The 12,685-nt window shown below is 33.2% G+C and overlaps 1 protein-coding gene and 1 long non-coding RNA gene across 2 annotated transcripts; both read right to left on the bottom strand.

The window, feature by feature from the left end:
* Positions 1-5,440: 5,440 nt before the first annotated feature.
* On the bottom strand, positions 5,441-6,623 carry LOC113359157 (protein NRT1/ PTR FAMILY 1.2-like). The gene is made up of 3 exons (XM_026602834.1): positions 6,190-6,623; positions 5,808-6,095; positions 5,441-5,660 (listed from the first exon to the last, which is right to left on the bottom strand). The coding sequence occupies exons 1-3, from the start codon at positions 6,621-6,623 to the stop codon at positions 5,441-5,443; spliced, it is 942 nt and encodes a 313-aa protein (XP_026458619.1).
* Positions 6,624-8,847: 2,224 nt separating this feature from the next.
* LOC113361020 lies at positions 8,848-12,356 on the bottom strand. The gene is made up of 3 exons (XR_003364913.1): positions 12,177-12,356; positions 9,477-9,631; positions 8,848-9,144 (listed from the first exon to the last, which is right to left on the bottom strand). It is a non-coding gene; the product is annotated as an uncharacterized LOC113361020 (long non-coding RNA).
* Between the last annotated feature and the right edge of the window lie 329 nt (positions 12,357-12,685).

The raw sequence follows: 12,685 nt of genomic DNA, 5'->3' as shown, positions 1-12,685 counted from the left end.
CTAAATTTTAAAGAAAGCATACTCATGAAGATGTTGAAAGAAGCATTTTGGATCAACAAGAGATAGTTAATATTTCAAGGTAATTTTTATTGGCCACTTTTAAAACCAAATAGATAATCTTTATATGTCTTACTAATTATATTGACTGCTTAAGGAAAAAAAAACTATGTTGATGATAAGAAGCACTGAACTCTGAAGCCATAAAAAAGTATCAGTATTATAGATAATGTGTCACTGGTGATGTGTAGATACCACATTACCAAAAAGGGAAACTCAAAAGGGGATATTGAATAAGATAAAAACATGTTAGTTCGAAGTAACTCTCAGAACCCCTAATTTCAAACATAGAACTCTCAAAGATTAAAAAAAGAAAAAAAATCATTGTCTTACCAGAGAAGGCCAGACTTGTAGCGCACATGTTTCCACTATGTTCAACATGCACTCATTCGGCCCATGCTGCAATCATTCAAACAACAAAACATTCAACACACGAAAAACTTACTCTTCGAAAATTAATGTTTTACCAGAGCAGGACTTGTAGTACACATGCTTCACTGTGCTCAATACATATTCATCCCATGCTGAAATCATTCAAACAACAAAAAAGTCAACACACAAAAGACTCACTTTCCTCAAAATTACCGTCTTACCAGAACATGCTACACTTGTAGTGCCATATTGATTTCATTAATTCGATGATAAAGCAAGCAATGTACATGAAGAAATGAAATATATATTTTTTTTTTATTTTGATAAAGAGAGAACTTCAGTAATGAAATTAAAAAGTTCAAGACCCTATTAATATAAGAAACTTTTCATTGACTAAAATAGCTAGCAAATATTTTCTTAGCCTAATTATCCTTGTATTCTCCCAACACACAGAAAAGATGGGATTAGTACTAATAAACTCTTTGAAGATAAACAAATGAGTAATAATGCCCTTTAGGGCCCTTATCCAGTAACAAAGAGTGCTCTCCCAACAGATAATTTCTACAAACAAAAGGTTTATAAGATGACATATGTCTATCTGGGTAACAAATGACTAATTCCTCACATGGACTGAAAGGATGGGTGTCCAAGGCACATACGAAGTAGATGCGGTGAAACTTGCACAACAAACAAAGCAGTATAAGTAGTATTAGCATCCTCTAAAGGAATGGTTGGTGCAGATGCTAAATGTAGTTATACAACAGTTATTAACTCCAGTAAACCTATGTACTGACAACAATTTATGAGAAGCAGATGGTACTTGTAAAATTCCAGGTAATCTAATAAAATTTGTCATCAAGAATTTTGTAAACGTACCAATATCAAAAAATTGCATAACTTCACCATTTGCAGTTGTTATTTTCTCAATACTAGTGTAAGAATGAAAATGTTGAAGGTATGAAGCAGCATAAGATATGTGTTGTAGAACCTGAATCACAGTACCAAGGATTTTTCTAAGCACATCAGTAGTTGCCATCATAACATGAATATTTTGTAGAGTTTTCCTCCCTTAATAAGCAAAATTCATATGGTGATTGTAATTTACAACTGAATAACCAAACCTGAAACATATTTGACAAGCTGGTCTATAAGGTCTCATACCAGAAGTATTGACCCTAGAAGTAGTGGATGAGGATGGAGTTCTGTTTAGAGGATTTGTGGTATTGTTCCTAATAGTAAATGTTGCTGCAAAGGATGTACTAGGAAAAGAAGAATAAGGTTGAAAATATGGTCGAAATGGTGGTCTCGATGCAAGGTGATAATTAGATCTAGAATTATTAAGAAAGAAAGGTTTATTTGCTCAAAAAGAAGCAAAAGCTTTTTCTTATTTAGAATTGGGTGTATTTTTAGATTTTTCTGGTAATACGATTTCTTCACTAAATAAGCAAAAAGATTGTGTATCTCTCCTATATTAACTGAAGGATTTCTAACTCGGAAGGATATAGATAAATAATCAAAAGTAGATCCAAGTCCACTAAAAACACCACAGTCATTTCAAAATCAGTAATACAAGATTTAACAACAAATAAAGAATCATATATCTTCTTGATCTCATTAATATAAGTGATCATGAAAGTATTACATTCTTTGAGAGATGGGGGATTTATTCTGAGTTAAATCACATGACTTGAAGAAATTGAAGCAAAACTTTCCTCGATTGATTTCAGGAGATTGATGATTGAATCCACATGATGGGAGTTTGATCTTCTTCATTCCATCGTATCCGCTCAGGGTTGGCAGTATCATCAAGATTAGCAGTTCTTAGAGAATAAACAATTTTTTTTGGACAAAGTTAAGATCCATCTATGTAATCAAGAACATTGTAACGCTTGAATAAGTAAAAGATATTTCTAGGTGAAATAATTGTGATCTTGAAGTTTTGAAGGGAGTCAAGGGACATTACATTAGCAATAATGTGTAAAGTAACTTTGCAAATATAATATTTGATTCCATATCGAATTACTGAAATAAAATTCAAGAAAAGTTGCAAGTTTAATGGCGGAAGCAAGAAAAAGGTTAAAAGGCACATATCAACTCTGATACCATAGAGAAATGGTGAGGGAGAAAGATTAAAATTCTTATTAGATGAATCAAGAAGATACACGCTTTATATAGAAAGGCAGATTATACAGGCTATCTTAGACGACTGTAACAACAAACAAAAAAGAAATAACTGTAATAATTGTGTACGGAAAATGAAACAAAATTGACTACACACACAAGAATGATAAAGGTTAACACAGAGTGATAAATACACTCGTACTAATTGGTTTAGTTTAATTGGAAGGTCCAACTTATTTAACATGATATATTACTTTCTTAATAAGGAACTTGAATCAGACAAAATGAGTTTAAGTTGCCGGTTCGGGTTGAGTCTCTCGGTGAGGGTGGGGATCAAAGTGATTGCATTGAGGGAAGTTATCAATCGTGGGGTACTTTTTCAATTATCTTGAGTTGCTTAGGTTTTCCGAAATCAGTCCTAGGATAGCAGTAAAAGACCAATAAATAAATAAATAAAGACTTGTAATGAACCCCTGGTTTTTTATAGTGAACCCCCGTGTATGAACTATGGATATTGTCTTAAGATTCTTAAATTGTAAAGAGTTAGTTAATATTTGGGTCGTATATTTTAGTACTCTTTAGTGTTTGGGTCCTCAGTTTGTCTATTATAGTGTTTGGGTCACTGACCTCGTTAGTCAACTAAGTCAACTAGCGTTTTTGATCAAATAATTAGTTATGTTTAACTTTAGTTTTTTAAATCTTATTAATCGGGAAAATATAATTAATCTTTGGCTCAAAAAACCATGTTCATCATCATCATTCCTCAAAAAGTTGTCCATTCAATAACAACTCAAAGAACCCATTTTCAACTAATTCTTAAATTTGTGTTATCAATTTTTTCTTGAATTTTAAACGGAAGGATTTGTTTACAGACTTTTTTTACAAATGATGCAATCTCGGGTAGAATTCCTCATGATACAATTTCTACTATGGAGAGTAAGATATATATGAATAGAGAAATGGACTAGAGAGCAACATAACAGACAAATGATGTAATAATATATTTTCCAAAGGATATCCACTATATAAATCCAAACATACATGTGTGGTTGGTTGTTAAGATGGAAGAGGTGGTGGCTGTCATTAATGGGTCATCTCTGCGGAGTTCTTTTTTTTAAAAGTTGGAGGGCATAATATTGGTGATGAAGAGATTTTTTTGATGTTTATGTACTGCCACCTTTTATTGCTCAATCCGTCTATGCAAATTCGACTAGAATCATGACTTATTAATCCAAATCAATCTGAGACTCTAATGACTTCAACGTCTCAGTAAAGGGTACCAAAATAACGAACAAGGACGGGTCAAGGACCCAAACACTATAACGAACAAGCTTAGGACCCATATGGTAAAGAGTACCAAAATCTACTACCCAAACCCTAATTATCTCAATTGTAAATTAGGATAATGGTTTGAACATTTGTCTATAGGTTGTTGGACAGAGAGTTACTTTTAACATGTTCAGCTCTGGTCGTCCGTGATTGAGTTTTATTACATTGCTCCAAAAATTAGCCTCCCTAGTTTGAGGTCTATGGATGAATTATTTGAGGCCTATTATTAAAAGACAAAATGGTCATTAGGAAGTAATTTCACATAATCCCTTAGCCAACTATTTTACTTAATATCTAGTTTATTCCTGATTAGTTAGTGTTAACTTGGGTGATTAATTTATGTTTAATCATGTTAACCTAGAAATCAACTAATCTTAAATTATCATCAAAACATGTATTTTTTTTTCCGGAGAATCTCAACCCAAATCGGTATATGTTCATGCACTCATACACCGATTTTAAGAATCGGTATATAAGACTTAGAATATCCACCGATTCTAAATTCAAGAGTTTTTTGTAAATGTTTTTTTTTGCTAGAATCGATTTACATAAATGTCCAGGTCAACCGATTGTAAATCTGGACATTTCTTCGACTGTTTTGCTCATAACTTCTTCGTTCAATGTCGCAATGACCTCATTCTTTTTGCGTTCAACTCGTATTTTCATGCTCTATAACACAAAGATAAAAATTTCAGGATTTGTTTAAAAATTCAAACATGATTAATTTATTGGTTGATATATGCATTAATGTATACCAAGTGTTGTTGATGTTCATCAAATACGAAGAACATCAACACCAGAATCGGCTTATGTAGGTGTACCATATCCACCAATTCTGGGAAATATTCTTCGTGTTTGATGAATTAATGCATATAACAACTGATTGTGGTTTATTTTCAGAAAAATTGGATGAGAAAATTTCAGAGTTTTATACTTAAATCATTGATGAATCTCTCTCTTCAAAGGAACAAAATACAGTTATATAACTCAATCACTTGAATTCTTTGTCGCCGAAAATATTATTTGAAAATAAAATAAAATTGAATCTTTATTTGATATTAAGTTTTAGTTTTGATTTTCATGGAAATTAGAAAAAAAGGATTTGACTAAAGTTTGTTAATAGAGATGAATAAGGCTTTTGTATTTGTTTATATAAGATATAAATAGAATTATTAAGGTTTGTGTAAAGGGTAATTTAATATTATGACACACTTTAGACATCCATTATCCTTCTCTATTGAGTAGATGAAGAAATCCATAGGCCTCGAACAATAGAAGAAAATTAGTCTCCAAAATTCAAAATTAAAAAGTATTGATATGAATTTTGCCAAACCCCAAAAGAAAAATGACCCAAAAGAAAAATGATAGACTAAAACCCTTATTCCTTCTGCATTGTCCTCACTACTATAAGCCCAACTACAAACAAGAAAGTATACAAAATTAACAAAGCTCAAAACAGCAAGAACCCAGTAATAATAATCATAATGGCCCTGATTTAAGTTATTTGAAAGCCAACTTCCATTTCCACTTCCTTTACTAGCTTTATCCACAATCTTGACTATCAAACTTCCAACCAAGTTTCCAACAGCCGTTCCAACTGAGCCACAGCAATGCTAGCCATACTTTTAGGAAATTGAGTATAGTAAAACTTGATTTGTGCTATAAAATTAAAAGCCTCAGCTACTCCGATCAAGCAATGTTGCGGTACTAACCAAAAAGCTGACGTATCAACCACGGCATGAACAAGTTTTGATATCCCATGTTTAATTGCTCTTTTGCACCTAATAGTTTCCACGAAGGCGGATACTATCATTGCTGCACATATAAGTAGTATTCCTATACACATCCGTTGTTTATCGGTAAGTCAACCTTTTTGTTTTATGATTTTTGATACCGATAGAACGATGATTTTATCACATACCACTAACCATATTGTGTAGGTTAGGATTGTGAAAACCATAAAGGAGCCTGCTGGGAATCGGAAGCTTGAGGTTATATGTTTGTTCATAGTTTTTGCTTGAAGTATGAAAAACGAATTCTGGCCGACTATTACACTAACCATGATCCCGGTTGACCATATAGGAATTACTCTCATTAATGCTTTGAGATGTTCAACCTGATCCACTGTGCATAAGCTCCACGGTTTTCTAGTTGACCCGTCTGGTTTCAAGTTTTCTTCATCAGGATTTCTGATTATACAAGCTTTGTCTAGAAACCTACATATATGTGACCAGGCAAGAAATTAAGCAAATTATATAAGCTTTGTTCGAAATGATAATGAACTGGGAATTCAGGAAGCTATTTATGTACCTTAGATTGTTAGTTGGTGCGACCAATTTGGAATCGCTATGGTGATGATACATGTATCTGCAGGCATGAATAGCATCCGTTGGAGGAAATACAAGTTCATTGTTCTTCCAAGCCACCACAAGGACTTGTACAAATCCTATAAACAAACTCTTATTTGGCTTCACCTTGACATAATATTGACTACCCAAGACGAATAAGACAGTGGATAATAACATTAGTAGAACTACAATGCCGAACCCAAGTTTCCATCCTTTATGATCTTGAATATAAACGATAATAATAACATCAACCATGATGGAAACTCCGACTGATGCATAATACCAATTGAAGAAAGTTTGTAAAACTCCTTCATTTCCAGGGTTTTCTGGTTTGTAAAATTGATCGGCTCCAAATGCTATTGAACACGGTCTAATACCACCAGCCCCAATTGCCATGAACCCAAATGATGAAAACAGCAAAGCAAGTTGGGCTGGTGTGCTTTTTCGCCTTCCCTAGGTGATGCTGATGAAATCATTGCTGTTAACCAAAGTATAACCATCCCCTGCAAGTTGGAAGAATGTATATATGAGTTTGCGCTAACAGAACCTTAATAGAGGTTTGTAGTAATAAGCATATAAATACCGGTAAAACTTTTCATGTTGGTTCTTTTAATTAATTATAAGCAGGAATCATCCAAGTAACGAGCCCAAAATTTAATCTGTCAAACTAATGATAAATTTTTTACTTACAGTGAGGCTAGATAGTGATGCAAGAACGATGACCTTGAATTTACCCAAGTATGAATCAGAAACCAAAGCTCCAAAGATCGGTAAAAAGTATGATATGGATGTCCATAAGAACAAAGCTTGTGCACCCATCCCAACATCCATATTAAAAGCTCCGGTTAAGTATAAAATCATATTAGCCGTCAGTCCATAAGTTGCAACCTTTTCAAATACTTCATTCGCTGTTGAAACGAAGAAAAACCATTATACGTTCGAGAAATTGGTTCTAAGCAACCAACCACTTGCAAAGATACACATGGATTATCAAAAACATCACATAATACATACCAATAATGAAGGGCATGGTTTTAAGGCCCTCGTGCTGCGATGATCTTGTCATGGGTTCATCCAATCCTCCCGGCTCTCCATTTCTTCTCTTCCTCTTCTTCTTTCTTCTTTCGTCTCCTGGATTAATTACATCAATAGAACATAAGAATGTAGTGGATGAATCATATATTCACCTCCATATATTTAAAAAAAAAGGGAAATTTGGGAATATGTCCTAAAATCCAATGTCATCTTGCGGATCTGCCCCGAAATTCCAATTTTCGGGAATATGATTCGAGTTAACAGTTTCCGTCTATGTAAGTTAAAAAAGTCAATTTATCGCACTTTGACTGGTCAAAGTCTCAGAATTCGATATCTCGTGAGATGACTGAGATTACAAAATCGTTTTTCCTTCACCGCAAATGCTATCTCTTTTATCAAAGATTCTTCTTCACTGCTTATCCCATCTCCACTTCTCTGTCAGTGGGTTTTCTCCTCCAATATCATTTAATTGGGATTTTGGGGTTTTCCAAATTAAGGTTTCTGTTTGGGAATTATTTTGATCAAAAACACTAGATGGGTCTTGCGATTCTGGTGACGATTGAGGTGTGAATCATTGGAGTGAAATCTAGGGTTTGGGATGATTATAAATGGGAGAAAGAAAAGGTAGATTAGATCAGTATTATTAGTGTAAGTCTTTATTAAAAATCAAATTGAAGAGTTATTAAGAATGATTTTATTGAAGCTGATGATGACTGTTTTGAGCATCTGAAGTGGGTTTATTTCTGTGCAAATCTTAATTAATAATCAAATGGAAATGTAAGTGATGAAGATCAATCAGTTTTATAGAGTGGGTTTGTTTCAATTTTGAATTGAACTACAAAATCTTGTTTTAATTTTGATATTAATATACTGTGTTTATATTCCTGAACCTAAACTGTTGAATCTTCCCTTTAATTTTATTTCCAATCTTCATCATCTCACTGAACATGTTTTGATCTGTTCTGGTTTTTAATCTTTTTAATGGAATTTTATATTGATAGATAAGTGTAATACAAATAATCCATCGAATCACTCTTTAACTTTAGATTCAGTGATTTTTGAAATCTTAGATTTTGATCAAACAAGATCATAGTGACCAACACCATTTCATAACAAGAAGGATACAATCATTTTTCAATTTGTTGGAAGATAGATCTGTTTTTCTGTCACACGTGTGACTCCACATGTGTGCGGTATTTGACAAATTAACAGAGTTGCATGAAAATTTGGACGGCTGGGGCATATCCTTAGAATCTTGGGGCATATCTCCAAGATGGCAGTGAATTTTGGGGCATATTTCCAAGTTTCCCCCCAAAAAAAAGACAATTTTACCATTGAATAACTAACAAGATCCTTTGATCATAAAAAACCATGGAGTTCAACTCTTGTTTTAGGTCTGATAGAAGTCTAACCCGCATGCGCAAGACTCGTTAGCTAAAAAACCACAGAATTAGTACGAAAAATACAGACATTTAATTCCACCATTGACGAGTTGATGGATTGAGACTACCAGTAACATTGGATCCTTTAAAACTTTACAAGTAGAGTGCACGTGCGTTGCACGAAAAATTCAAAACACTAATTATAAACAAAAAGAACCCACTCCATGTTCACTAATTTCTTGAAAATACATACACATTGCTGCAAGTGTCCCCCATCTAGTTTCTCAAACACAAATCCACAAAATGAGAAATACAATAAAAGCAACAAAATACAGGTGCTTAGATAAAATTAGAATTAGAAGTTCCAAAACATCCGGTTCTAGTGTCCACCAATATGTCACGGCAATTGTTATCAAATGAAGGAACACTCACAGTAGCCCCAGTATCAACTCTTCCTGGCTTCGATCCACCTTGTGCAGTGTCACCTTAGAGGCCAAAATCTGTTTGAATCATCATCGTACATTGAAGTTAGTAAGTTGCAGCAATCATTTATTAGCCTGTCGTATAATTAAAAAACTTCAAATTTCTACAAAGGAAGTCGGAGGATGTAATGATAGATAATTAGTCCGGTTGCAAGTTCCAAATGGGGAATGTAACAAACCAAGAGTTAACATAGTCAGAGAAAGATACATTACCAAATAATCAAGTTGGCATCATAAAAATCAGAACTATCATTTTTTACCATTCTAAAGAGCATAGTGCATGAGCAAGCCATGTATAAAGTCAGGAAAAAAAAAAGAGACATAAAATGATCGTGACTGATATAACTCACCTAGACTAACTAACTGCTAAACTTTATGACCCATGAAGGAATGGAAAAGGGGTAAATCCTCTTAATTTAGCATCACACGCCCTTTAATCAACAACTTCAAACCATTCTGCCGTGAAGTTAACTACAACTTGCCTTTCTGCATCTCTACTACATACCTGAATCAAAATAGAATGAATGAGTATAGTAACCAGCATACATGGAGAGAGAAAACACAGAATAATTTTGAATGAGCAACGAATAAGCTTCTTTCAAGAAAAGGAAATGCACTATATTTTCTAGGTTGTTATTGAGATCACACCTTAGATGATATCAGTCAATCTCGATTATAGCAAAATCCATATTTGAAACGACTGGACTGAACTTGGGAGACTTTATAAATTTTCATATGTTGAAATATATTCCCCATATACAAGATATCAATGTAACCGTGAAGAGAAGATACCGAGATGTCCGTGCAATTTCCATGAAGAGAAGATAATTACAGATTACAAGATCAAAATTATTAAATGTAATCTTTATATTTTCCTAAATATTTACCTAGTCAAGATATTTTAGTTAAGTTATTATCTTCTTAGGTTTAGTCATATCACACTATAAATAAGAGCATGAATGTAAATGTAAAGTTTATCCCAGAATGATCAATTTCTGGAGATCAATAATCTAAATCACCCTACGAGGTTTCTCAGTGGACGTAGGCGTTAGTGCCGAACCACTTTAATTTTCTTGCCGTCTTCTTTATTTTATGTTTGGTTTATCTTGCTTAATCGATGATCTGTCTCGATGATACCCATAATTTATTATGGTATCAGAGCGGGGAGATCCGCTCAATTACTTCCGCTTTCTATATTTTGGGTTATCATTTTCGTCGATTTTGATTAGACTAATCATCAAAAAACTAGTATGTTTTTCTTAATGAATAATTTGTTTATTCTCCATCAGAGATATAATCAAATAACTCTTATTAATTATCTTTTATGATATTTATTCACATCACTGGGCTTAAGATTGTGTCTACATGTCTTTAGTCTAATTCTGTCTTTTTTCATTGTTTTCAACTTCGATTCTTATCTTGGTTTGCAAGATAAATTTCGTGAGGTTGTGTTGCAAATCTATTTAGTGGATTTGCCTCTATCCAATCTGAGTCTTAATGACTATCTGTATCAACATGAAGATCGCATAATATATTTTTATGTTAATTATTTAACTGTTAGTGCTATATATATCGTAGTCCTCGTACTAACAATTGTCCGTCTGTTTTGGCATCATGAAGAGATGTTTCATTCTCTCAAAATCAGAACTTTCTACAGTTCACATCAAATGTTTCTGATATGTTTCTTATTTACATTGAACACTAGAATGTTCTCATGTTTTCCATCAATAGTTTTGTTTTACTTTCTTGTCAATTTTCACGACAAGATCCTTGTTTCAGTATCATGAAATGATATTCTCCATTTTTTCGTCTTACCAAATATGGTAATGATACATTTTCATTATCTCTAAAAATCAGTTTAGTATACGTTCTTTTCGGATATATTTCTTATTTTCGAGAATATCCAGTTATTTTGATAATCTATTTTACACCAAATATTTTCTCTATTTTCTGAAATTTTCAATTTCATTTTCGGAAACTTATTTCCATGTCCGTATCTTATTCTCACTATGGACTCAACATGAATTTCTCGTATGGTTAGTAATTAACAACCAAGTCCATTGGCCAATCAAGCCAATTCTCGGTAAAAGACCTACATATAAATAATCTGCAGTTATCATTTTGCTGCTTCTGCTATCGCGGCTTTCCTTTATTTCACTATCGTGGTCTGCCATCGAAGATCAAATACCATGGTCAACAATCAAATTCAAGCTACAAGACATTTTATTTAGATGGTTCAAGTTAAACACTTCAAAACATTTCCGTGTTCAACTTGAGGGGGGGTGTTGAAATATATTCCCCATATACAAGATATCAATGTAACCGTGAAGAGAAGATACCGAGGTGTCCGTGCAATTTCCATGAAGAGAAGATATTAGAAGATAATTACAGATTACAAGATCAAAATTATTTAATGTAATCTTTATATTTTCCTAAATATTTACCTAGTCAAGATATTTTAGTTAAGTTATTATCTTCTTAGGTTTAGTCATATCACACTATAAATAAGAGCATGAATGTAAATGTAAAGTTTATCCCAGAATGATCAATTTCTGGAGATCAATAATCTAAATCACCCTACGAGGTTTCTCAGTGGACGTAGGCGTTAGTGCCGAACCACTTTAATTCTCTTGTCGTCTTCTTTATTTTATGTTTGGTTTATCTTGCTTAATCGATGATCTGTCTCAATGATACCCATAATTTATTATCATCTGTGAACTGTATATGTCAATTAACAATAGAATTCAGATTTCTAACATCAACAGTAAACAAAAAAACTTCTCCTATAGATTTTTTCAAACAACTCGTATCATACTTAACCAAGAAGAAATTTGTTTTTGAAAGCACTAAATTCCAAAGTAGTTAAGGCATCTCAAACATTTTTCCCTAATAATGAATCTATGAGTGACCTAAAAAAACCTATTTAGTAATATTGAACAACAAACCCTTCAAAATCATTGATAAACGCATTCAAATAAAATCCTCAAAATTTACAGAAACCCTAGGATTTCAGATCACAATAATCAAACAATTTGAGAAAATTTTCATACCTTATGGAGGAAGTGAAAAACAACCACTATAATTCTTCGTTTCCGTCATTAATTCTCTGCAAATTGCTTGAAACGTAGGTGAAGAATCAGTCGCAGCGATGGATTTAGGTTGTTTGGGAGACAAAAGAGCTAAGAGAGAAGAAAATGAAGAGGAATAACCGAGGAAGAGAAACAAAAGAAAAAAAGTAAACGACTGTGGTTGGAGATTAAGAAAATCCAAAGACTGATTAAAAACACGCGTTATTATAAAATACGTTTGGTGTACGAAAGGTACGGCGGTACACGAAAAGTACGGCTGTACACCAAAAATGCTAGTGTTTTCGGCTAATGCTTGTTGCCATTAAAGGGGAAGATTAGATCATACTGAAAGTCTATAAAAGGATAGAAAACCTACCTCCAATCGCAATGCAAAAGAATATCAATAATAAACGCTTTTACAAAAGTTCGAAGCTCCAAGGACTACAATATAATTATCATCAACCCACGAGTATCACAGTACGTAGCACATG

The sequence above is a fragment of the Papaver somniferum genome, chromosome 3 (genome assembly GCF_003573695.1).
Source record: "Papaver somniferum cultivar HN1 chromosome 3, ASM357369v1, whole genome shotgun sequence".
NCBI classification, from domain to species: domain Eukaryota; kingdom Viridiplantae; phylum Streptophyta; class Magnoliopsida; order Ranunculales; family Papaveraceae; genus Papaver; species Papaver somniferum.
The sequence above is the reverse complement of the archived record's forward strand: the minus strand, read 5'-3'. Positions and strand labels throughout refer to the sequence as shown.